The 23,719-nt window shown below is 44.8% G+C and overlaps 1 protein-coding gene across 1 annotated transcript in view; it reads right to left on the minus strand.

Annotated features, from left to right (window-relative positions):
- The window catches only part of LOC124550655 (uncharacterized abhydrolase domain-containing protein DDB_G0269086-like), a 48,377-nt gene that overhangs the window by 14,636 nt on the left and 10,022 nt on the right, over positions 1-23,719 (minus strand). Inside the window, exons 3-4 of the mRNA XM_047125379.1 lie at positions 16,977-17,063; positions 9,745-9,831 (exon numbers count right to left, since the gene is read on the minus strand). Of these exons, the coding sequence (XP_046981335.1) occupies positions 9,745-9,831; positions 16,977-17,063 (174 nt within the window). The remainder of the gene's footprint in view (positions 1-9,744; positions 9,832-16,976; positions 17,064-23,719) is intronic.

The raw sequence follows: 23,719 nt of genomic DNA on the forward strand, positions 1-23,719 counted from the left end.
GATGAATTTCGATCGGTTTGACACCTTCACTGCACAAAAAGCGCATCGCATATCGCTGCTCAGTCAGTGTGTGTTGACAGCGGGTCGGCCATCTTGTTGCCTTCTCCCGTGCTGTATCATCACTCTGCCACCTGTCGATCACTTTGTGAACCTCAAGGAACCTGGCAAATACGAGGGCCGTTCAGAAAGTAACCTCCGGTTGATTTAAAAAAATACACCAAGTTAAATAAAAATATTTTAATATATACATCTTACAACTACATCTTTGCACTATTTTTCTACATAGTCTCCATAGCGATTGAGGCACTTATCGTATCTCTTCACAAGCTTTGAAATTCCTTCTGCATAAAAATCACCCGCTTGTGCCTGGAGCCAGCCTGTGACCACATCTTTGAGCTCTTCGTCGTCATCAAACCGCTGTGACCCGAGCCATTTCTTCAAATGCATGAAGAGGTGATAATCACTTGGCGCCAGGTCTGGGCTGTAAGGTGGATGGTTGATAACGTCCCACTTGAAGGACTCAAGAAGGGCTGTTGTTCTGCGAGCAGAGTGAGGACGGGCGTTATTGTGCAAAAAAACGATACCGGAAGTCAGCATACCACGGCGTTTGTTCTGTATAGCCCGTCGTAACTTTTTTATTGTTTCACAGTACACGTCTTGATTAATGGTCGTACCAAGTTCCATGAATTCAACCAACAACACCCCTTTGGCATCCCAAAACACCGTTGCCATCAGTTTTCTGGCAGAAAAATCTTGCGAGGCTTTTCTTGGTTTGGTAGGCGAATTTGAATGTGCCCACATCTTTGATTGTTCTTTTGTCTCAGGGTTCACGTACTTAATCCAGGTTTCGTCACCAGTCACGATTCTGTTTAACAATGGTTCTCCTTCGTCCTCATAACGTGACAGAAAGTCTAATGCAGAGGCCATTCTTTGAGTTTTGTGGTGGTCGGTAAGAATTTTGGGCACCCATCGTGCACAGAACTTACGGTAACCCAATCTTGCTGTCACTATCTCGTACAAGAGAGTCTGTGGAAAACCAGTAGACAACTCCGACATTGAGAAACGTCGATTTTCACGAACTTTTGCATCAACTGTCTGAACGAGTTCGTCAGTCACCAATGATGGTCTACCACTCCTCTCTTCATCATGAACGTTTTCTCGTCCACTTTTAAATAAACGTACCCATTCACGGACAACTCCTTCACTCATAACTCTTGGTCCGTACACGGCACAAAGCTCACGATGAATAGCTGTTGCAGAATATCCTTTGGCTGTAAAAAACCTTATGACAGCACGCACTTCACATTTGGCGGGGTTTTCTATTGCAGCACACATTTCAAACTGCCACAAAAACTAAACTAGCGCAGGTACGACGTTCACTCGACCACGGCTTGATGCCGACTGACCTGTTGAGTGCGTGAACGCACAGATGGCGTCGCTACTCCCCCAACAACCCGCACTGTGACCAATCGGAGGTTACTTTCTGAACCGCCCTCGTACATCACAAAACTTTTCGAAATTTCATGGAACCTTTAAGGTCCTCATTTGAATCACCCTCATGTGCCCCAGTCGAACATCTATCCAGGAACCCTAGCCAAATGTTCAGACCGCATTGTTGCTGAAACCCTTGGGAGTGCACAGCAAGTGGATTTTCATTGGTTCACACATAAGTTGTAGCAACAGAGAACACCTTAGCTGGTGAACTTGACTTCATCCGTGAAAAGGATCCGCCATGGGGAGCTGGGCTCATCCAAACAACAGTGCAAGAACCACTTGCAAAAGTCGGCTTGTGACGAAAAATCGTAACGGGAGGTCGGAGTGTAGCTGCTGCTCATGCAGATCATGCCAGACAGACATCTTGCTGATCCACATTCAGCCTGCCTACCACGTTTCTGGTGCTTGTTGTCACACGGTTTTCCACTACATGGAGTACAATGTGGTGCGGTGCAGCTGTGGGCGCACCACAGTCGGCCCTGTTGGTGGTGAATCTATCTGTCTCAGAGACTCCCTGGCAGTGCTCTGGAAGCAGAGAGGGAGAGCGAAGGTGTGTGCCAGTGTGGAAAATGCTCCGTGTACAAGTGACGAGCTTAGCCGCACAATACATCATGTCGGCATATTCTGCAAACGTGTAGTTCACCATAGTCAACAGCATCACACAAAAATTCTTGCATTCTCAACTGTAGTGAATGATTAGTGTTGTACAGTAATAACGAAAAATTAAGAAGTTCCGTTATCCAACAATAAGGTAAAAAAGAGAATTGAAGACATGTCTTCCAGTATTGAAGAAACGGGTATTACGACTACAAGAGTGCGCTTATTTCGCTCTTCAAATAGACGAGAGTACAGATGTCACAAATACGGCGCTATTACTCGTTTTTTCGTTTTGTCTATCAACAGAAAATATTTTCAATGCTATTGACCTTTACTTGTTAATAGTGGGTATTGCTTGGAAAAAATGTGTTGGTATTTGTATAGACGGGGCCAAAGCAATGTATGATCAATTAACTGGTGCTGCTATATCTAGCTGGGACCCCTTTGGGATACTCTGAGATGGTGGTGTAGAAATTAAGCAAAAACTTTATTTAATATAATTACTTTTCATTTAGAACACAATTACGTGGGACTTGTTGCGGCAGAAGTTGCTGGTACACCATGTTTTTCGGAAGATTTCACCTTTTCAACCAAGTCTTTTTTCCTTTTATGTGTTGATAAAACTCCATGCAAGTCAGCTTGTAGCTAAACTGGCACTTTAAGATTGATTCCATAGTCCCACGCAGCAGCTGATTTCTTTTTCATCAGTCCACTGATAAAAATATTCACCGAGTAACAGACTTAAAGACTGAAAAAGTACTGGTAAGAAGAAAGGAACACCAGAAATAAGAAACAAGTAACGGTGGTCCATAGTCGTCAAGATTCAATACAGCAATGGCAGCCACTGTCTCGAAGATATATATGACTCTAAAACACTAAGGGGCCTACACAATTTTTTTCGCTGTTGACGAACACACTCATTTAATTCACTATGACATGACATTAACTCTCGGTTTGATTACACGGTCTTTAAACATATTTAAATCTAATTTGACCAGTCGGTTTTGTTAGCTGTTATACGAGGCACATTGCTACAAATGAAAAGGTGGAAGGACCGAGTTTATTGTTCCGTCTTATCCCAAATAATGGGAGACGCACCCTTGGATTACACGTAGATCCGCTAGTAACTGGACCAGTGATGGACCCGTCCCAGCAACTGCCTCGCAAAGGATTTAGGAACAGGCTGTGTATGAACCCGCCTGCTCTGAATGGGATCAAAGTGCTTGCCTCGATCTGAGAGTCAGTTTTCTCATACAGTTATGTACTCTATAAACCATTCTGGGTGATCGATGTTTCATAATTAATCAGTCCGTGTCACGTACGGATAGAGGAATTAGTCTCCGTATACATCAGCTAATCTTTCTTATCACGTACTTAATACTCTGTAGTGAAATATGCGATAGAGACAACAGAACTTCAAATACGTGTTGATTTAGCTTTAGATTATCGAACAGCACACAAAGAGAAGAACTCCAGTTTTGTTCCTGCAATTTAGATTTAAAGATATCTGAAGAGCGAACGGATGATCAATATGCGTCAGTTTTCAATTTCTTTCTTCATCATTTTCGAAGGAGAACTGTACTTGTGGGTTAGTGGCTGATAAAATATTTATTTTGTAAAGGAAAGTCTAGGTGTAGTGTTATTCTTTCTATTTTATTTAGTTGTGTTTCATTTTTTACAACTAGTTTCTCGATCGCTCCAGTAAAAAAATACTAAGTTAAGAGCGCTCTGACCCTATCGCTCTCAGTTCTAAGGTACATCTGCTATATCAAACTTTTAAGTTTTTCTGGTTCAGAAGATCAATTAAAATCGCTGTGTCTCATTGTTGCACATATTTTATACCATGTGATTTCTGTGGATCACTTGTTTCTGTTCCTGCATGTTCGTAGCAGGTGGCAGTATCTGCTTGAAGAAAGCCGTTTATCGCAGTGTCAGCATGGGTTCGAGATAGAAAGTTCTGTATGTTTTCAGCAACTTTTAACTAGGATATGTTTATAATATTCTGTAATATGGTGACACACCCTGCTGCATCGAACAAGCCATTGCTTATTGTATTACAACACTAGAGCCGGCCGCTGTGGCCGAGCGGTTCTAGGCGCTTCAGTCCGGAACTGCGCTGCTGCTGCGGTCGCAGGTTCGAATCCTGCCTCGGGCATGGATGTGTGTGATGTCCTTAGGTTAGTTAGGTTAAAGTAGTTCTAAGTCTAGGGGACTAATGATCTCAGATGTTCACCCAAGTCCCATAGTGCTTAGAGCCATTTGAACTCCAACCACCAGAATCGCTTTTTGGTCAGAAGTATGCCCAGTTACAGTAATTAAAACGCCAACTTCTGTTGAATTGTTTGTTAGAAACTGTAAAAACTGAGTCTCACTGTGACTTAGCGTTAGTTTCTTTTCTACAAGCTATGAGCTTATGTTTTGAACTGCACAGTTTGATGCCGGCCGCTGTGGTCGAGCCGATCTAGGCGCTTCAGTCCGGAACCGCGCTGCTGCTACTGTCACAGGTTCGAATGCTGTCTTGGACATGGATGTGTGTGATATCCTTGGGTTAGTTAGGTTTAAGTAGTTCTAAGTCTAGGGGACTGATGACCTCAGATGTTAAATGGTTCAAATGGCTCTAAGCACTATGGGACTTAACATCTGACGTCATCAGTCCCCTAGACTTAGAACTACTCAAACCTAACTAACCTAAGGACATCACACACATCCATACCCGAGGCAGGATTCGAACCTGCGACCGTAGCAGCAGCGCGGTTCCGGACTGAAGCGCCTAGAACCGTTCGTCCATAGCGGCCGGCAGGTGTTAAGTCTCATAGTGCTTAGAGCCATTTGAACCATTTTTGAACGACACTGGAGCAACATATTTTTTTCCCCGGAGTAGCGCTGGGTCTACATTCGGCAACGACCTATACTTCCACAACACAATGGCAGTTTTCATAAATTTTGGGTTTTATGATTGATTCTTCTACATAAGTATCTGGGTTATTTTCTAACAAGAATAGTATTCACTTTGAACATGAACTGAAATTTTGGTGACGCATACAGCTTTTTTAAAATTTGATATTTTTGTCTTATTTTCTCCCGGTGCGCAGCTCGTAGTCTCGCGGTAGCGTTCTCGCTTCCCGAGCACGGGGTCCCGTGTTCGATTCGCAGGCGGGGTCAGGGATTTTCACCTGCCTCGAGATGACTGGGTGTTGTTTTGTCGTCTTCATCATTATCATTCATCCCCTTTACGGTCGGAGTAAGGGAATGGTAACCACCTCCATTAGGAGCTTGCCTAGTACGGCGGTGCGGGTCTCCCGCATCGTCCCCTACGCTCTGTTACGGAGTATGAGACTTCATCATCATCATTTTCTCCCGGAACAGCGGACTGATTACCAGTACACAATGAGGTGACGGAAGTCATGAGACAGCGACATGCACATACACATGAGGTGGTAGTATCGCGTACATCAGGTATAAAAGGGCTGTGCATTGCCTGTGTTGTCACTTGTAGTCAGACGGGTTATGTTAAAAGGTTTCCGACGTGATTACCACAGCGCGACGGGAATTAACAGGCTTTGAGCGTGGAATAGTGGTTTGAGCTAGACGCATGGGACATTCCATTTCGGAAATCGTTATGGAATTCAACACTGCGAGATCCACAGTCTGAACAGTTTGTCGAGAATGCCAAAGTTTAGGCACTACCTGTCACCACGGACAATGCAGTGGCCGATGGCCTTCACTTAACGACCGAGAGCAGTGTCGCTTGCGTAGAGTTGTCAGTGCTAACAGACAAGCAAGACTGAGTGAAATAACTGCAGAAAGCAATGTGGGACCTACGACGAACGTATCAGTTAGGACAGTGCGGCGAAATTTGGCGTTAATGGTCTATGGCAGTAGACGACAGATGCGAATGTCTTTGCTAACAGCACGACATCGCCTGCAGCACTTCTCCGGGGCTCGTGACCATATCGGTTGGATCCTAGACGACTGTAAGACAATGGCCTGATCAGGTGAGTCCCGGTTTCAGTTGGAACGAGCTGATGGTAGGAGTTGAGTGTGGCGCACTTCCCAAGAAGCCATGGACCCGAGCTTTCAACAAGACACCGTGCGAGCTGTTGGTGACTCCATAACGGTGTGGGCTGTGTTTACATGGATAATTGACTTGAAGTGGCTATGTTCGGCTAATTGGACGCCATTTGAGGCCATGCATGGATTTCATGATCCCAGACGATTGAATTGTCACCAGGCCACAAATGTTCGTGACTCGTCTGCAGAATATTCTGTACAATTCCAGGTAATGAATTGGCCAACCAGTCCTACGCAGACATACGGGGTGTTCAAAAAGTCTTTCCGCAGCGCCGTACAATTGTTAGCCGCGCGTATGATTGTTTGCCTGCCCGGGTTACTTCCTTTCAAGAGGACTCTCCCAACATTCCACTGTTTCGTTTATCTCAGCCAGCGTCAGTAGTATCGTTGGTGTGTGTCGTTACGTGTTGACGTGAACGTTTAAGCTTAGTCCCTTTGTTCGTTTGTTTCGTTTTTGTCACTGTTTAAATGGTAACCATTGAAGAACAATTGTTCAAAGCTGGCCGTTAATACACAGTTTCAGTTCGCCAAACATTTAATTCAGTTTTCCCGGAGACAACACTCCCACACCGCGATACTGTGCGAGATTTGATTAACAAATTTCGAAGTACGGGTTCAGTGACAGATGCACCGAGAAGTGGTCGTCCTAGCGTTTTGTCTGAGGATAAACTACTCGATATTTGCGATAAAATGTCCACGAGTCCGCACAAGTCAGTAAGAAAACTCGCCCAGGAAATCGATGTTAGTGTCGGAACGGCCCACACAGCTGTGAGGAAAAAATTAGAACTTTTCCCATACAAAGTGACAGTCGTGCAAGAACCGAAAAATACTGATCATGGCAAGAGACTGCATTATTGTCAATGGTTCAAAAATTTCGTCCAACAAAATGGAAGGGATATTCTTAATGAAACTTTTTCACTAATGAGGCGTGGTTTCATTTATCCGGGTACATGAACTCACAAAATTCTCGTATGTGGAATACTGCAAATCCATTGTGTATTCACGAGGGACTGCTTCATTCTGTGAAAATAGGAGTTTGCATTGCAATTTCTAGAAGTCGGATTGTGGGTCCCATATTTTTCAACGAAACAATAAACTCACAACGATGCTGCAGTGATATTCTGTATCCATTCATAGCAGAACTTGTGTTAAGTGAAATACTGAACGGTTATTTTCAACAAGATGGTGCAACCGCGCACACAGCTCGCGTTTCACTGTCACTGCTTGCTGATGTTTTTGGTGATCGCATGATTTCACAGGGACTTTGGCCTCCGCGATCGCCTGACCTAACACCACCTGCCTTTTTCTTCTGGGGTGCAGCGAAAGCAACTGTCTATAAAAACCGTCCAAAATCCATCGATGAATCGAAAACTGCAATATCAACTTTCACTGCTTCTCTTACAGAAGAAATGCTACAGCTTGTGTTTGGAACCATGATTAGGCTAATTGAATAGTGTATTCAGCAACAGGGGGGACACTTTCAACATTTAATGTGAAAATTTGTAAGTAAAAATGAATATTCAATGAATTAATAACTTGTATTTCACTGAGTTTCATTTCGGTATATTCACTGCGGCATACGGCACGCATGGCTAACAGTCATACGGCACTGCGGAGAGACTTTTTGAACACCCCGTATATACCTGGCAGTTCTGTAGTCACGCTGGATTGACAGGCTGAACGGGTCACGTGAAGCTTGCCAGCCTAGCGGAAACACAAGCTAACCTGCTTTGACCACTGCGCTTTAGTACGCGTGCACTCTTGTGGCAGGCTAGGGCGCTTAATGATTAAGGCGGAGACAATGGCAGGCAGGGCTTGTGCAACAGCCTGTAGCAGTTAGTGTGGGGACTCGCTAATACAGGGTGATTCCGTCAAAGAGTTACAAACTTCCTAGAATGATGGAGAAGGATAAAGTTATCAAAATGAAGTAGGGGACCGTATACAGGGAACAACCGAGTCCAAATCATAAGGGAAACTCGCTCTGATACTTCTGCCAGTGGACTAGATCTACAGGTACTGTTATTGATAAGACAGTGGGGTAGGAAACTTTCAGATGGACCAAACATGGGCTCTAAAATAGTTACCTTAAGAGTTACGAGCACTTGTTCACCTTTGATAGTATAAAACACATCTGATCTCCTGAAAGCCCTTTCGTTTCCATGTATTTTTGGAGGAGCTACTACGGGCCAAAACAAAAAAAAAAGTCCAGTAAATATGGACACAGAAATCTACACTTTTTACATACATCTACATCTATATCTATATTTATACTCCGCAAGCCACCCAACGGTGTGTGGCGGAGGGCACTTTACGTGCCACTGTCATTACCTCCCTATCCTGTTCCAGTCGCGTATGGTTCGCTGGAAGAACGACTGCCGGAAAGCCTCCGTGCGCGCTCGAATCTCTCTAATTTTACATTCGTGGTCTCCTCGGGAGGTATAAGTAGGGGGAAGCAATATATTCGATACCTCATCCAGAAACGCACCCTCTCGAAACCTGGACACCAAGCTACACCGCAATGCAGAGCGCCTCTCTTGCAGAGTCTGCCACTTGAGTTTGCTTAACATCTCCGTAACGCTATCACGCTTACCAAAGAACCCTGTGATGAAACGCGCGGCTCTTCTTTGGATCTTCTCTATCTCCTCTGTCAACCCGACCTGGTACGGACCCCACACTCATGGGCAATACTCAAGTATAGGTCAAACGAGTGTTTTGTAAACCACCTCCTTTGTTGATGGAGTACATTTTCTAAGGACTCTCCCAATGAGTCTCAACTTGCCACCTGCCTTACCAAAAATTAATTTTATATGATCATTCCACTTCATATCGTTCCGCACGCATACTCCCAGATATTTTATAGAAGTAACTGCGACCAGTGTTTGGTCCGCTACCATATAATTATACAATAAAGGATCCTTCTTTCTATGTATTCGCAATACATTAAATTTGTCTATGTTAAGGGTCAGTTGCCACTCCCTGCACCAAGTGCCTATCCGCTGCAGATCTTCCTGCATTTCGCTACAATTTTCTAATGCTGCAACTTCTCTGTATACTACAGCATCATCCGCGAAAAGCCGCATGGAACTTCCGACACTATCTACTAAGTCATTTATATATATTGTGAAAAGCAATGGTCCCATAACACTCCCCTGTGGCACGCCAGAGGTTACTTTAACGTCTGTAGACGTCTCTCCATTGAGAACAACATGCTGTGTTCTGTTTACTAAAAACTCTTCAATCCAGCCACACAGCTGGTCTGATGTTCCGTAGGCTCTTACTTTGTTTATCATTGCGGAACTGTATCGAACGCCTTCCGAAAGTCAAGGAAAATGGCATCTACCTGGGAGCCTGTATCTAATACTTTAAGAGGTATGAACTGTTTTTCATCTTTACTAATGTGAAGGCAAGCATTTTAGAGCCCCTATTTGCTGGACATTTTTGTCTTTTATTTTGGACGATACTACCTCCTCCCAAAACCAGAGAACCAGAGAGCTAGAAGAGGTCCACAGCCAGAAGTATCAGAACGATTTTCGCTTACAACTACTGCTGCACATACGATAAAACTGAGAATTCGTGTCTCACCTGCTTCTCCAGTTCCTCCCTGGCGTTTGGTGGGAGCTCCGCCACAGCCTCTGGTTTCTTCTTGTTGCGAGGCTCAACAGTCGCATACTGGAACATAGAAGACGGACTGAGTCATCGCCATTGCGAAACCTTCTCACAAGCAAAACAGTAAACAGATTCACACGCACACACCAAGGAAGCTCTAGTATAATTATTGAGACTGTTCTTGGCATTGCCGGCCGGTGTGGCCGAGCGGTTCTAAGCGCTACAGTCTGGAACCGCGCGACCGCTACGGTCGCAGGTTCGAATCCTGCCTCGGGCATGGATGTGTGTGATGTCCTTAGGTTAGTTAGGTTTAAGTAGTTCTAAGTCTTCGGGACTGATGACCTCAGATGTTAAGTTCCACAGTGCTCAGAGCCCTTTGAACCATTTTTTGTTCCTGACATTATGACGTTCCGCTCGTACAGCTTAACGCGCTGCGCGGTAGCTTGCGAGACGGCGAGCGAGGCAGACCTGGACCGAACCCGCCTCAGGAGGCAGTTAACAGACGAAGTCACCCGCGCAAAGTTCACTCGTTTCCCAAACAGATCACGCGAACAACTCCCCTCTCTTAGGTTAAGTGCTCATTATACCAACAGGAAGGGCGTCAGACCAGAACAATCAAAATCAAACGAATCTTCTGAAATAGTAAAAACATCAGAAACCGTACGATCCACCCACACTTTGGTGTTTCGTTTACAAAAGGCGAGCCGGAGAGGACTATCAAATCTACAACTCACATTCGAAAGTCAACACTTATCTTGTCGTTATTCTTTTGACTAAGGCTGCGAGTCCTTGGCTTCAGTTCATGGTTAGTTGATTTTAAATTTACACTACTGGCCATTAAAATTGCTACACCACGAAGATGACGTGCTACAGACGCGAGATTTAACCGACAGGAAGAAGATGCTGTGATGTGCAAATGATTAGCTTTTCAGAGTATTCACACAAGGATGGCGCCGGTGGTGACACCTACAACGTGCTGACATGAGGAAAGTTTCCAACCGACTTCTCATACACAAACAGCAGTTGACCGGCATTGCCTGGTGAAACGTTGTTGTGATGCCTCCTGTAAGGAGGAGAAATGCGTACTATCACGTTTCCGACTTTGATGAAGGTCGGATTGAAGCCTATCGCGATTGCGGTTTATCGCGACAATGACTGTTAGCAGAATATGGAATCGGTGGGTTCAGGAGGGTGATACGGAACGCTGTGTTCGATCCCAACGGCCTCGTATCACTAGCAGTCGAGATGACAGGCATCTTATCCTCATGGCTGTAACGGATAGTGCAGCCACGTCTCGATCCCTGAGTCATCACAACAACCATCCGCACGAACAGTTCGACGACGTTTGCAGCAGCATGGACTATCAGCTCGGAGACCATCGCTGCGGTTACCCTTGACGTTGCATCACAGACAGGAGCGCCTGCGATGGTGTACTCAACGACGAACCTGGGTGCACGAATGGCAAAACGTCATTTTTTCGGATGAATCCAGGTTCTGTTTACAGCATCATCATCGTCGCATCCGTGTTTGGCGACATCGCGGTGAACGCACATTGGAAGCGTGTGTTCCTCATTACCATACTGGCGTATCACCCGGCGTGATGGTATGGGGTGCCATTGGTTACACGTCTCGGTCACCTCTATTTCGCATTGACGGCACTTTGAACTGTGGACGTTACATTTCAGATGAGTTACGACCCGTGGCTCTACCCTTCATTCGATCCCTGCGAAACCCTACATTTCAGCAGGATAATGCACGACCGCATGTTGCAGGTCCTGTACGGGCCTTTCTGGATACAGAAAATGTTAGACTGCTGCCCTGGTCAGCACATTCTCCAGATCTCTCACCAATTGAAAACGTCTGGACAATGGTGGCCGAGCAACTGGTTCGTCACAATACGGAAGTCACTACGCTTGAGGAGCTGTGGTATCGTGTTGAAGCTGCATGGGTAGCTGTAGCTTTACACGCTATCCAAGCTCTGTTTGACCCAATGCCCAGGCGTATCAAGGCCATTATTACGGCCAGAGGTGGTTGTTCTGGGTACTGATTTCTCAGGATCTATGCACCCAAATTGCGTGAACACGTAATCACATGTCAGTTCTAGTATAATATATTTGTCCAATGAATGCCCGTTTATCATCTGCATTTCTTCTTGATGTAGCAATTTTAATGGCCAGTAGTGTACGTATGCCTTGTTGTCTTCAGTCCGAAACTGGTTTGACGCAGCTCTCCACGCTACTTTGCCTTGTACAAGCGTCTTCATCTCTTGGTCTCCCTCTACTACTTTTACCCCCCCCCCCTACACTTCCCTCAAATACCAAGTTGATCATCCCTTGATGTATCAGAACGTGCCATATCAACAGACCCCTTCCTCTATTCAGGTTGTGCCACAAATTTCTTTTCTCCCCTTCTCAAGAATTATCACGTTCTTGTGAAATTAACAGCTCCTCTTTAGAAATCAACATGGATTCAGCAAACAGAGCTCCTGCGAAACTCAGCTCGCTCTGTTCCTCCACGAGATCCACAGCGCAGCGGACAACGGCGCTCAGGCTGATGCCGTGTTTCTCGACTTCAGTGAGGCGTTTGACACCGTCCCACATTGCCGTTTAATGAGAAAATACGTAGTATCGGAGCAGACCTGCGATTGGATTTAAGACTTTCTTGCAGATAGAACTCAACACGTCGCTCTTAACGGAACTAAATCGACAGATGTAAAGGTAATACACGGAGTACCACAGGGAAGTGTGATAGGACCGTTGGTGTTCACAATATATAGAAATGATTTAGTAGAAAGCGTCGGATGCTATTTAAGGCTATTCGCAGATTATGCAGTTTTTATACCAATGTAGCAAAGCCAGAAGACAGTAATAATTTGCACAACGACCTGCAGAGAACTTATGAATGCTGCAGACTCTGGCAGTTGACCCTGAACGTAAATAAATGTAACATATTGCGCACACAGAGGAAAAGAAATCCACTACTGTACAGCTACACTATTGATGACAAACAACTGGAGACAGCGCCTGCCGTAAAATATCTGGGCGTAACTATCCAGAGTGACCTTAAGTGGAATGACCGTATAAAACAGATAGTGGGAAAAACAGACACAAGACTCAGATTCATCGGAAGAATCTTAAGGAAGTGTAACTCATCCACGAAGGAAGTGGCTTATAAGGCGCTTTTCCGCCCGATTTTTGAGTATTATTCATCTATCTGGGATCCCTATCAGGTAGGAGTGATAGAGGAGATCCAACGAAGAGCGGCGCGTTTAGTCACGGGATCGTTTAGCTGGCGAGAGAGCGTTACGGAGATGCTAAACAAAATCTACTGGCGGACGTTACAAGAGAGGCGTTGTGCAACACGGAGGGATTTACTACTGAAATTTCGGGACAGCACTTTTTAGGAGGAGTCAAACAACATATTACTTCTCCCACATACGTCTCGCGTATTGACCACGAGGAGAAAATTCGAGAAATTAAAGCCAATACAGATGCTTACCGACAATCATTATTCCCACGCACTATTCGCGAGTGGAACAGGGTTGGAGGGTTCAGATAGTTGTACTAAAAGTACCCTCCGCCACACATCATTATGTGGCTCGCGTAGTATGATGTAGGTGTAGATATATATACAGTTCCTCCTCATTAATTACACGATCTATCAATCCACTCTTCAGTATTCTTCTGTAGCACCACGTATCTAGAGCTTGTGTTCTCTTCTTGTCTGAAATGTATATCTCCACATCTCAGTTTCATACAAGGCTACACTCCAAACAAATACGTCCAGGAAAGACTTGAATCTGTTTTCGATGTTAAAAAATTCCTCTTCTTCAGAAACGCTTTTCCTGCCATTGGAAGTGTACATTTTATATCCTCTTTGCTTGGCAATCGTCAGTAATTTTGCTACTCAAATATCAAAACTCATACACTACAGTTGTTGTCTCGTCGCATAATCTAATTCCCTCAGCATTCAACTACATTCAGTTGCCCTTGTTTTGCTTTTGATGATGTTCGTCATATACCCTGCTTTCGAGACACTATCCATTGCGTTCAACTGGTCTTCCAAGTCCTTTTCTGTTTATGACCGGATAACAATGTCGTCGGTAAACCTCAAAATTTTTATCTCTTGTCCCTGAACTTTAATTGCTACTACAAATTATTCTTTCGTTTCCCTTACATGCGACAAAAATAAGATGAACTTATATCTGTGTTATAACTTTCAAATACATTTCTTCTCCATGGATGTTAATTCCTACTCCGAATTTTTCTTTTGTTTCCTTTACTGCTTGCTCAATATACAGATTGAATAACATCGGGGAGAGGCTACAACCGTGTCTCACTCCCTTCCCAACCACTGTTTCCCTTTCATGCCCCTCGACTCTTATAACTGTAATCTGGATCCTGTACAAATTGTAAATAGCCTTTCGCTCCCTGTATTTTACAACTGACACCTTCAGAATCTGGGACTATTCCAGTCAACATTGTCAAAAGCTTTCTCTAAGTCTACAAATGCTAGAATTGTAGGTTTGCCTTTCCTTAACCTATCTACTAAGATATGTCGTAGGGTCAGTATTGCCTCGTGTGTTCCAACATTTCTACGGAATCCAAAGTGATCTTCCCCGAGGTTGGCTTCTACCAGTTTTTCCGTTCGTCTGTAAAGAATTCGTGGTAGTATTTTGCAGCTGTGACTTATTGAGCTGATAATTCGGTAATTTTCACATCTGTCAACATCTGCTCTCTTTGGGATTGGAATTATGATATTGTTCTTGAAATCTGAGGATATTTCGCCTGTGTCATACATATTGCTCACCAGGTAATAGAGTTTTGTCATGGCTGGTTCTCCCAAGGCTGTCAGTAGTTCTAATGTAATGTTGTTTACTCCTGGGGCCTTGTTTCCACTTAGGTCTTTCAGCGCTATGACAAACTCATCACGCAGTATCATATCTCACATTTCATCTTCATCTACGTCCTTTTTCCATAATACTGCCCTCAGACACATTGCCCTTGTATAGACTTTCTATATACTCCTTCCACCTTCCTGATTTCCCTTCTTTGCTTAGAACTGGTTTTCCACGTGAGCATATTCATACAAGTGGTTCTCTTTTCTCCAAAGGTCTCTTTAATTTTCTTGTAGGCAGTATCTATCTTATCCGTAGTGAGATAAGCCTCTACATCGTTACGTTTGTCCTGTAGCCATCCCTGCTTAGCCATTTTGCACTTCCTGTCGATCTCATTTTTGAGACATTTATGTTCCTTTTTGTCTGCTCCATTTACAGCATTTTTATATTTTCTCCTAAAGTACGATAATTAATCACGTCATGGTCGGTGAAACTTTCAAGGCCACAAATTTCACTAATACTACCACAACGAATAATAGCAACGGTGAATCAGCTGCCGCCGGCCGCAATGGCCGAGCGGTTCTAGGCGCTTCAGTCTGGAACCGCGCGACCGCTACGGTCGCAGGTTCGAGTCCTGCCTCGGGCATAGATGTGTGTGATGTCCTTATGTTTGTTAGGTTTAAGTAGATCTAAGTTCTAGGGGACTGATGACCTCCGATGTTAAGTCCCATAGTGCTCAGAGCGTTTTGAGCCATTTTTGAACCCGCTGCCACTATGGGAAAGAGAATCAACTTTACTAATACTAAAATTCAACACTCCTTCAACGAAAACACAAGGGCTATCAATAGGCTGGAAAAGATCCATTTTAGCCCGCATCTCGTGGTCGTGCGGTAGCGTTCTCGCTTCCCACGCCCGGGTTCCCGGGTTCGATTCCCGGCGGGGTCAGGGATTTTCTCTGCCTCGTGATGGCTGGGTGTTGTGTGCTGTCGTTAGGTTAGTTAGGTTTAAGTAGTTCTAAGTTCTAGGGGACTGATGACCATAGATGTTAAGTCCCATAGTGCTCAGAGCCATTTGAACCATTTCATTCCAACTTGACTTGATTCTCCGTAACCATAGACCCTGCCATAATGTTTACATCGTCAATAACTTCGTATACAGTACCGCGTGGGCACCGGCTCCACCCATAACCACTCATATTTGTGAGTCATTCAGTGCAGTTGTTGGGCAGTGAGACTGGAAGTCATGTCACTTCTATAGCAGAGCGTGGGCTTAAACCGCAACTTTTGGCGCTTCAGAAATGTGCCCGATCCCTGTAGTAAAGCCAGTAGGGCTCAAGCGGGAAGAACGCAGTAGCTACGGCTTGCCTTATGTGGTATAACTGCGTGTCTGGAAATCGTGAGCTTCGAGCTGCGAATCACAGAGTGACTCTGAGAGCATTCCAGTGTGCCCTAGTATTTTCAAGATATCTCGTGTAAAGAGAACAAACTATCCTACGTAGGCCTTCATCCTCAGTCGGTACTCTGTGAAAGTGCTAATGTCAATCTGATTTTCTTTCCAGTTTGTTCACCAACTCACTGCTGCAGTTTTAAAGGCGGCAATAAAAGGGAGGCAGAAACAAAGTCAGAATGATATGAAGATGGTATCTGTTCTCTCGGACAAGTCCGAAATAACAAATAGTTCAAATGGCTCTGAGCACTATGGGACTTAACTACTGAGGTCATCAGTCCCCTAGAACTTAGAACTACTTAAACCTAACTAACCTAAGGACATCACACACATCCATGCCCGAGGCAGGATTCGAACCTGCGACCGTAGCGGTCACACGGTTCCAAACTGACGCGCTTAGAACCGCACGGCCACACCGGCCGGCTCCGAAATAACAGACACCATCGGTGACCATGCAGCTCTCTTAGAATGAAAGGATAATTAAATCATGACCCTAAGCGGACATGTCCGAAAGAACAGATACCATCTTCATATAGTTATGACTAACCGACCATTCACCTTCGTATTCTGTGCTGGATGCACACGCATTGCCCGAACTCTTACGGGGCTCGGTAAGATTTTCTGCCGTGAGTAATGAGTGTAATGGCCAGGGGCACTACCAATGTAGTGTGTCGACATTAAGTTGGGAATATGGGTCTCACGGGAACCGTGCAAGCGATAAATCCCTGCAGTCGCACTATGTTCTGTGCCTTCGGTGGCTCAAATGAATAGAGCGTTTGCCATGTAAGCGGGAGATCCCGGGCTCGGGTCCCGGTCGGGGCACACATTTTCAACTGTCCCCGTTGTTGTATATCAACGCCTGTCGACAGCTTAGGGTCTTGATTTAACTATCATTTCAAGTGAGAATGAAACGATGTGGCCTTACCAGACTCTCGGCCCTGGTGGAGCGCTCGAACTCCTCCATCCTCTCCCGCTGCTGTCGTTCCCTCATCTGCTGCACCACCATGCTCTCCTGTAACAGAGCGAGAGGAACACACGGGATCAGCTTAGTTGACTTTCCTGTAAGTTACGTGGACTATATTTGTGACTCCCTTCCATGACTTAGAACGTGTCACGAGGCTTACAAGCACGATACATTACCTCTGTGGAAACATGGCAAAAAAAAGGCCCCAGGAGCAGACAACATTCCTTTAGAGCTAGTGACAGCCTCGGGAGAACCAGCCACGACAAAACTCTACCATCTGGTGAGCAAGATGAATGAGACAGACGAAATACCCTCAGACTTCAAGACGAATATTATAATTCCATATCTCAAAGAAAACAGTTGTTGAAAGGCGTGAAAATTACCGAAATATCAGTTTACTAAGCCACGGCTGCAAAACACTGACACGAATTCTTTAGAGACGAATGGAAAAACTGGTAGAAGCCGACCTCAGGAAATATCAGTTTGGGTTACGTCAAAATGCTGGAACACGCGAGTCAAAACAGACCCTACGACATATCTTAGAAGATAGGTCAAGAAAAGGCAAACCTACGTTTCTAGAATTTGTAGACTTAGAAAGAGATTTTAACAGTGTTGACTGGAATACTCACTTTCAAAATCTGGAAATGGCAGGGGTCAAATACAGTGAGTGAAAGGCTATTTACAATTTGAACAGAAACCAGATAGCAATTATAAGAGTCGAGGGGCATGAAAGGGAAGCAGTGGTCGGGAAGGGAGCGAGACAGCAAAGGATTTGGAAGAGCAGCTGAACGGAATGGATAGTGTCTTGAAAGGAGGATATAATATGAACATCAACAAAAGCAAAACGAGGATAATGGAATGTAGTCGAATTAAAACAGGTGATGCTGAGGTAATTAATTTAGGAAATGAGGCACTTAAAGTAGTAGATAAGTTTTGTTATTTGGGAAGCAAAGCAACTGATGATGGTCGAAGTAGAGAGGATATAAAATGTAGACTGGCAATGGCAAGGAAAGCCTTTCTGAGGAAGAAAATGATCCAAATGGCTCTGAGCACTATGGGACTCAACATCTGAGGTCATCAGTACCCTAGAACTTAGAACTACTTAAACCTAACTAACCTAAGGACATCACACACATCCATGCCCGAGGCAGGATTCGAACCTGCGACCGTAGCGGTAGCCGGAATGAAGCGCCTAGAACCTCTCGGTCACACCGGCGGACTCTCAGGAAGAGAAATTAGTTAACATTGAGTATAGATTTAAGTGTCAGGAAGTCTTTTCTGAATGTATTTGTATGCAGTGTAGCCATGTATGGAAGTGAAACGTGGACGATAAATAGTTTAGGTAAGAAGAGAACAGAAGCTTTCGAAATGTGGTGGTACAGAAGAATGCTGAAGATTAGGTGGTTATATCACGTAACTAATGAGAAGGTACTGAATAGAATTGGCGAGAAGAGGAATTTGTGGCACAACTTGACAAGAAGAAGGGATCGGTTGGTAGGACACGTTCTGAGGCATCAAGGGATCACCAATTTAGTACTGGAGGGCAGCGTGGAGGGTAAAAATCGTAGAGGAAGACCAAGAGATGAATACAGCAAGCAGATTCAGATGGATGTAAGTTGCAGTAGTTACTCGGAGATGAAGAAGATTGCACAGGATAGAGTTGCATGGAGAGCTGTATCAAACCACTCTCTGGACCACACGTACAACAACATGGCAACATGCTGGCTACTTAAGTAATGGGATTTTCTGTTTTAAAAAATGGTTCAAATGGCTCTGAGCACTATGGGACTCAACTGCTGAGGTCATTAGTCCCCTAGAACTTAGAACTAGTTAAACCTAACTAACCTAAGGACATCACAAACATCCATGCCCGAGGCAGGATTCGAACCTGCGACCGTAGCGGTCTAGCGGTTCCAGACTGCAGCGCCTTTAACCGCACGGCCACTTCGGCCGGCTTTTCTGTTTTACTTTTATGCTACTCGTACTGCAAAATTTGATAAATTTACCCAGCCTCCTAGATATGGTATCTATTTAGGAACAAATCTATACAGCATAAGGAGTCATAAAGAATAAATAATGTCAACTCCATCTTAAAACTTTCATTATCTGCCAGCATCCTTGATTCACAAGCAAGCTGATCAATAAATTTTTGACTGCGCATTTGTGAGCCATTCTTTACAAGGGAAGAGTTAAGTTGTGAATAGCGGGGGCTCTTATTGTTCCTAGTGTCATGCACGTTTATTCGTAAATGCTGGATGGCTGTAATTAAAATGACACTTTTCCGAGTGGTGCAGTGCGAGCTGTATACGTCACAGGACGCTGAAACATCGTTCGTACGTTTATCAATCGGTGTGCTCCGGTCCGGAGTACGATGAAAAAATAATAGTTTCACTTTCTGCCACCAGGCGAAAAAATGGCGATGTAAGCAGTCAGAAAGTGGTGTGGGACCAGTAAAAGGGGACGAACAATCGAATACATGATAATGGTGGTTCGGGCACTTTTATTAGGATATTGTTACAAGTTACAACATGTGTTCAAATTGGTTTCCCGATTCAGCAACGTGCTGCATCTGTAACACGGCAAGATCGACAGATGCTCGCGGCACAACCAGTGCAGAGTGCTACGTCATTGTACACTGTCTCTCAGATTAGAAAGAGTCCGGATACATTCCTGGTAGTCACGATCCTTCAGATATCCTCACAGCCTGAAGTCACATGGTTACGGGATCAGGAAGGCCACACATCTTGAAACTGCGATGAGATGATGCTGTCGTCACCGAAGTTTTCTCGAAGCATATTTTTCACCTGACAAGTGACACATGGTGTCACCTCATTGTACATCAAAATAGTGGTGTGGACGCAGTTGTGTTCTTGCAGAGCTCGAATGACATGTTGCCAATGGAGGTCCTTATAATATGCAGATGTCACGATACACATAAAAGGCCTGCAAAGTGTCATCTGCTCGAAGAACAACGTATCGAAAATGAAGGAGCTTGAGAAACCACACCACACAGTCACATAAGCTGAGTGCAGTGAATGTTTTTGCACAACACGTGGGCGAGTAGCCCGTCACATGCAACCGTTCTGTGCATTCACAGCGCCGTGCTAAGCAAAATGTTGCTTATCCGTTCAAAGAATATTCCCTGGCCACAAGTCATCCATTTCCACGTGTGCCAAAAAACGAAGCGGAAAGTCATTGCCTCGCATCCTATCTTCAGGCTTCATTTGGTCCACATTCCGAAACTTGTAGGGATACCAGTGCAAAATGCGTAGCAAAATCTTTTGAACTGTTGACCCGGGGGGGGGGGGGGGGGGGAGACAATTTCCTTGACACATCTCGAGCACTGGTCGCAGAATTTGAGTCACGTGCTGCACGGTCGGCTAACTGCAGCAACGTCATCAACAACTGCCATGGGAATGGGCCACCTCCCTGTCGCTGTTGCACCACATAATTCACCTTTTCTTGAAATTTTTTTGACATGTTCTTCAGCCCATTTGAGGACATGGGGCTTATTCGCAGCTGTTTCTGTCAACGATATTCCATTAATACAGCGCTCCTACAGCGGCCGTTTTGATAAAGCAACTTTACCATCAGTGCAAAGTCTTTCTTCTTAGTAGCCATTGCGTTCCACACACAAAACTTCTACGTCCTTAACCCTTTACGCAACTGTCACTTCACAAAATAATTCAATATACATAGCCAAGTGACATTCAGCGTACTAACGGCAAAATGGGAAACATTTTACTTTCTGACAGCCTACAGCTCCATATTTTCAACTTGTGGCGCAAAGTGCAACTATTATTTTTTGAGAATACTCCACGAGCGCACCGATTCAAGAACATACCCAGGATGTTTCAGCGTCCTGTGATGTATACAGCCAGCACTGCGACAGCTGGAACACCGTCATTTAAATAATAACCAGGGGTACTTCCGTGGTTTCAGAAGACGACTGCAACAAAAAGAATGAGACATACAGAAAAATGGGAGGCATCAGTGGATGGAGCATCTCAGCCAGTTTCGATTCGTAATACGTGCCGCGGCATAGTTTCATTACAGGGCAGCCATGTCACAACAGGTCGATAACTCATCCGCTGCATATCGTGGCATCGACCTCGTTCCTGCAGATAGACAAACCATTGAATAGTTATACAAAACAAGCTGCTTTTATCCCTTTCTGGACAATTGGTATTAGCGAATTTAATCAACTACACATACGTACTGACATTTGATGCGTCACAAACGGTTCCAGTATTCCCCACCTATGAACTGAGTTAAAAACTTTGAGAAATGCTCTATCCACCCATAGGTGTCTATTTTCTGTACATGTTGTAGTTTTAACGAAGTCGTCTTCTCAAATCACAAAGATAGATAGGAATAACACTGTATATATGAATGTAGATATTATTATCGAATTCTCCCCAATGCTTCACAATACAGTCGCATATCTGTCGCGAATGAGCAGCGTGAAGTATTGTGAATGTATAGCGAAGGCTATACGAGGTGCGACAATAAAGTAATGAGACTGATTTTCTTTGCAAGATGTGGCAACCCTGCAGGCTTGCCTAGGCACAATATCTTTGACCTTGGTCTATAAGCTGCTTCAAGTCCAAATGGCACATCGATGCAACTGCTCAGTCGTGAGTTGTGCTGTAATAAGTTAACACGTGTTTGTGCCTCTTGTCACGGAAATGGAACGGCACAATATTGCGCAACGGTATGCCATTCCTTTTTGCGTTAAATTGCGTGAAAACGCGACGACAACTTACGGTAAGCTCCAGAAGGCTTAAGGAGAGGAGGTTATGTCAAGAGCTCAAAGGGATCACCCAGACCAAAAAGAGCTCCCATGTCAAAGTCAAAAGTGAAATGGATGCTTGTGTGCTTCTTTGATTCCAAGGGAATTGTTCATAAAGAGTGGGTGGCTCCTGGTCAAACAGTTAACCAATATTACTACAAAGAAATTTTACAAAGACTTCGTAAAAGAATTCTTCGTTTCTATGCCAACATTGCTGATAATTGGATTCTGTTTCACGATAATGCGCCATCCCATACTGCTCTGTCAGTACAGCAATTTTTAAACTCAAAACAAATTTCAGTACTACCACAGCCACCTTATTCACCAGATATCGCTCCGTGTGACTTTCCTCTATTTTCAAGAGTCAAAACGGCGGTCAAGGGGCACAATTTTCAAACAACACAGGATGTACAAAAAGCTGTGACGAGGGTATTGGAGGATATTACAGAAGATGAGTTCCAGAAAAGTTACCATCAATGGCAGAAGCGCTGGAAAAAGTGTGTGCAATCAGAAGGGAACTACTTTGAAGGAGACAACACTGAACTTCACTAAAACGGTAAGCAATTTTTTTTTCTTACATCAGTCTCATTACTTTATTGTCGCACCTCGTAATGTTGCACAAGATGTGCCATTAAGGAGTACCCTAACGTGAGCAGGGAGGCCAGGAAGGAGGTGGAACTGCGTTTTTGTGGTAAGGGTATTGTGGGTTACGTGGCCGGGAGCATAGAAGCTTCAGGAAGGAGCCGAGGTCAGGTCAGCACGTGATCGCGTGGGAGGCGCGTCATGCGAGACTACTGTACAAGCGGAGCCGCCGGCGCTGCTGAAGATTCCGACTCCGATCTCAGTCTGCCTCAGACGCTGGACCTGCGTTACTCTGCCCCCGATACGGAACTTTCTTTCTCGTGGCTCTTGACTGCACAGGATACATGCAGGATTGCAGACCTTAGCCAATGTGTTGGTGCCTCGTAGGATTCGATAGTAGTTTCCAATACTACTTTGTTGTTTAGTGTCAGTTATTATTCAGAGTTCCTCGTCATTTCCCCACCGAGCTTCCTTATATGGAAATATTCCAGCTTGTCTTCTCAGGCACCAGCCTTACAAGTTGGACGAGCCACTTCACAAATGGAGACAGCGACAGCTCGCATCCTGATCCGCTCACGGGACACTAGAACACGCTTAGGTGACGAATGTCTTGGGATACCGAGATCTATCGCTTGCGCCTTTGTCCCGCATTGTGCGCGGGGCTGGCGTGGTTAAATCGGGTTTGGCATGTTAATGTGAAGGGGTGGCCGGATGCCCTTCCTGCCGCCACCCCGTACCCCTCCCCCCCCCCCTCCCCTCCCTGGACGGAATTAGAGTACCCCATCTCTCTGCGTCTAGTGGAAATCATGGAAAAGTGCGGATGTGTTTCACATGTCTGTGAGTCGTGTAACTGATGCGGGACGTGGGGACTAGCCCGGTATTCACCAAGAGGGATGTGGAAAAGTTCGGATACCGAGATGCACACATACATATGCTGCACAAAACGTATCAAAGTACAGAGCTGTAAACTACTCAGATTCGATTACACGAATAAGTCACACAAATTTTAAGGCTGTAAATTCAACTAAATACTCAGGGACTACAATTACAAATACCCTAAATTGGAACGATAACATAGATACATTGTGGGTAGAGCCAATCAAAGACTTCGATGCATTGGCAGAACACTTAGAAGGTGCAACAGGTCTACTAAAGAGACTGCTTACTCAACGCTTGTCCGCCCTGTTCTGGAGTATTGCTGTGCAGTGTGGGATCCGCATCAGATGGGGCTGACGGATGACATCGAAAAAGTACAAAGAAGGGCAGCTCGTTTTGTATTATCGCGAAGTAGAGGAGATAGTGTCACAGAAATGATACGTGAATTGGAGTG

Source organism: Schistocerca americana, chromosome 9 (assembly GCF_021461395.2).
Source record: "Schistocerca americana isolate TAMUIC-IGC-003095 chromosome 9, iqSchAmer2.1, whole genome shotgun sequence".
Classification (NCBI taxonomy): Eukaryota; Metazoa; Arthropoda; class Insecta; order Orthoptera; family Acrididae; genus Schistocerca; species Schistocerca americana.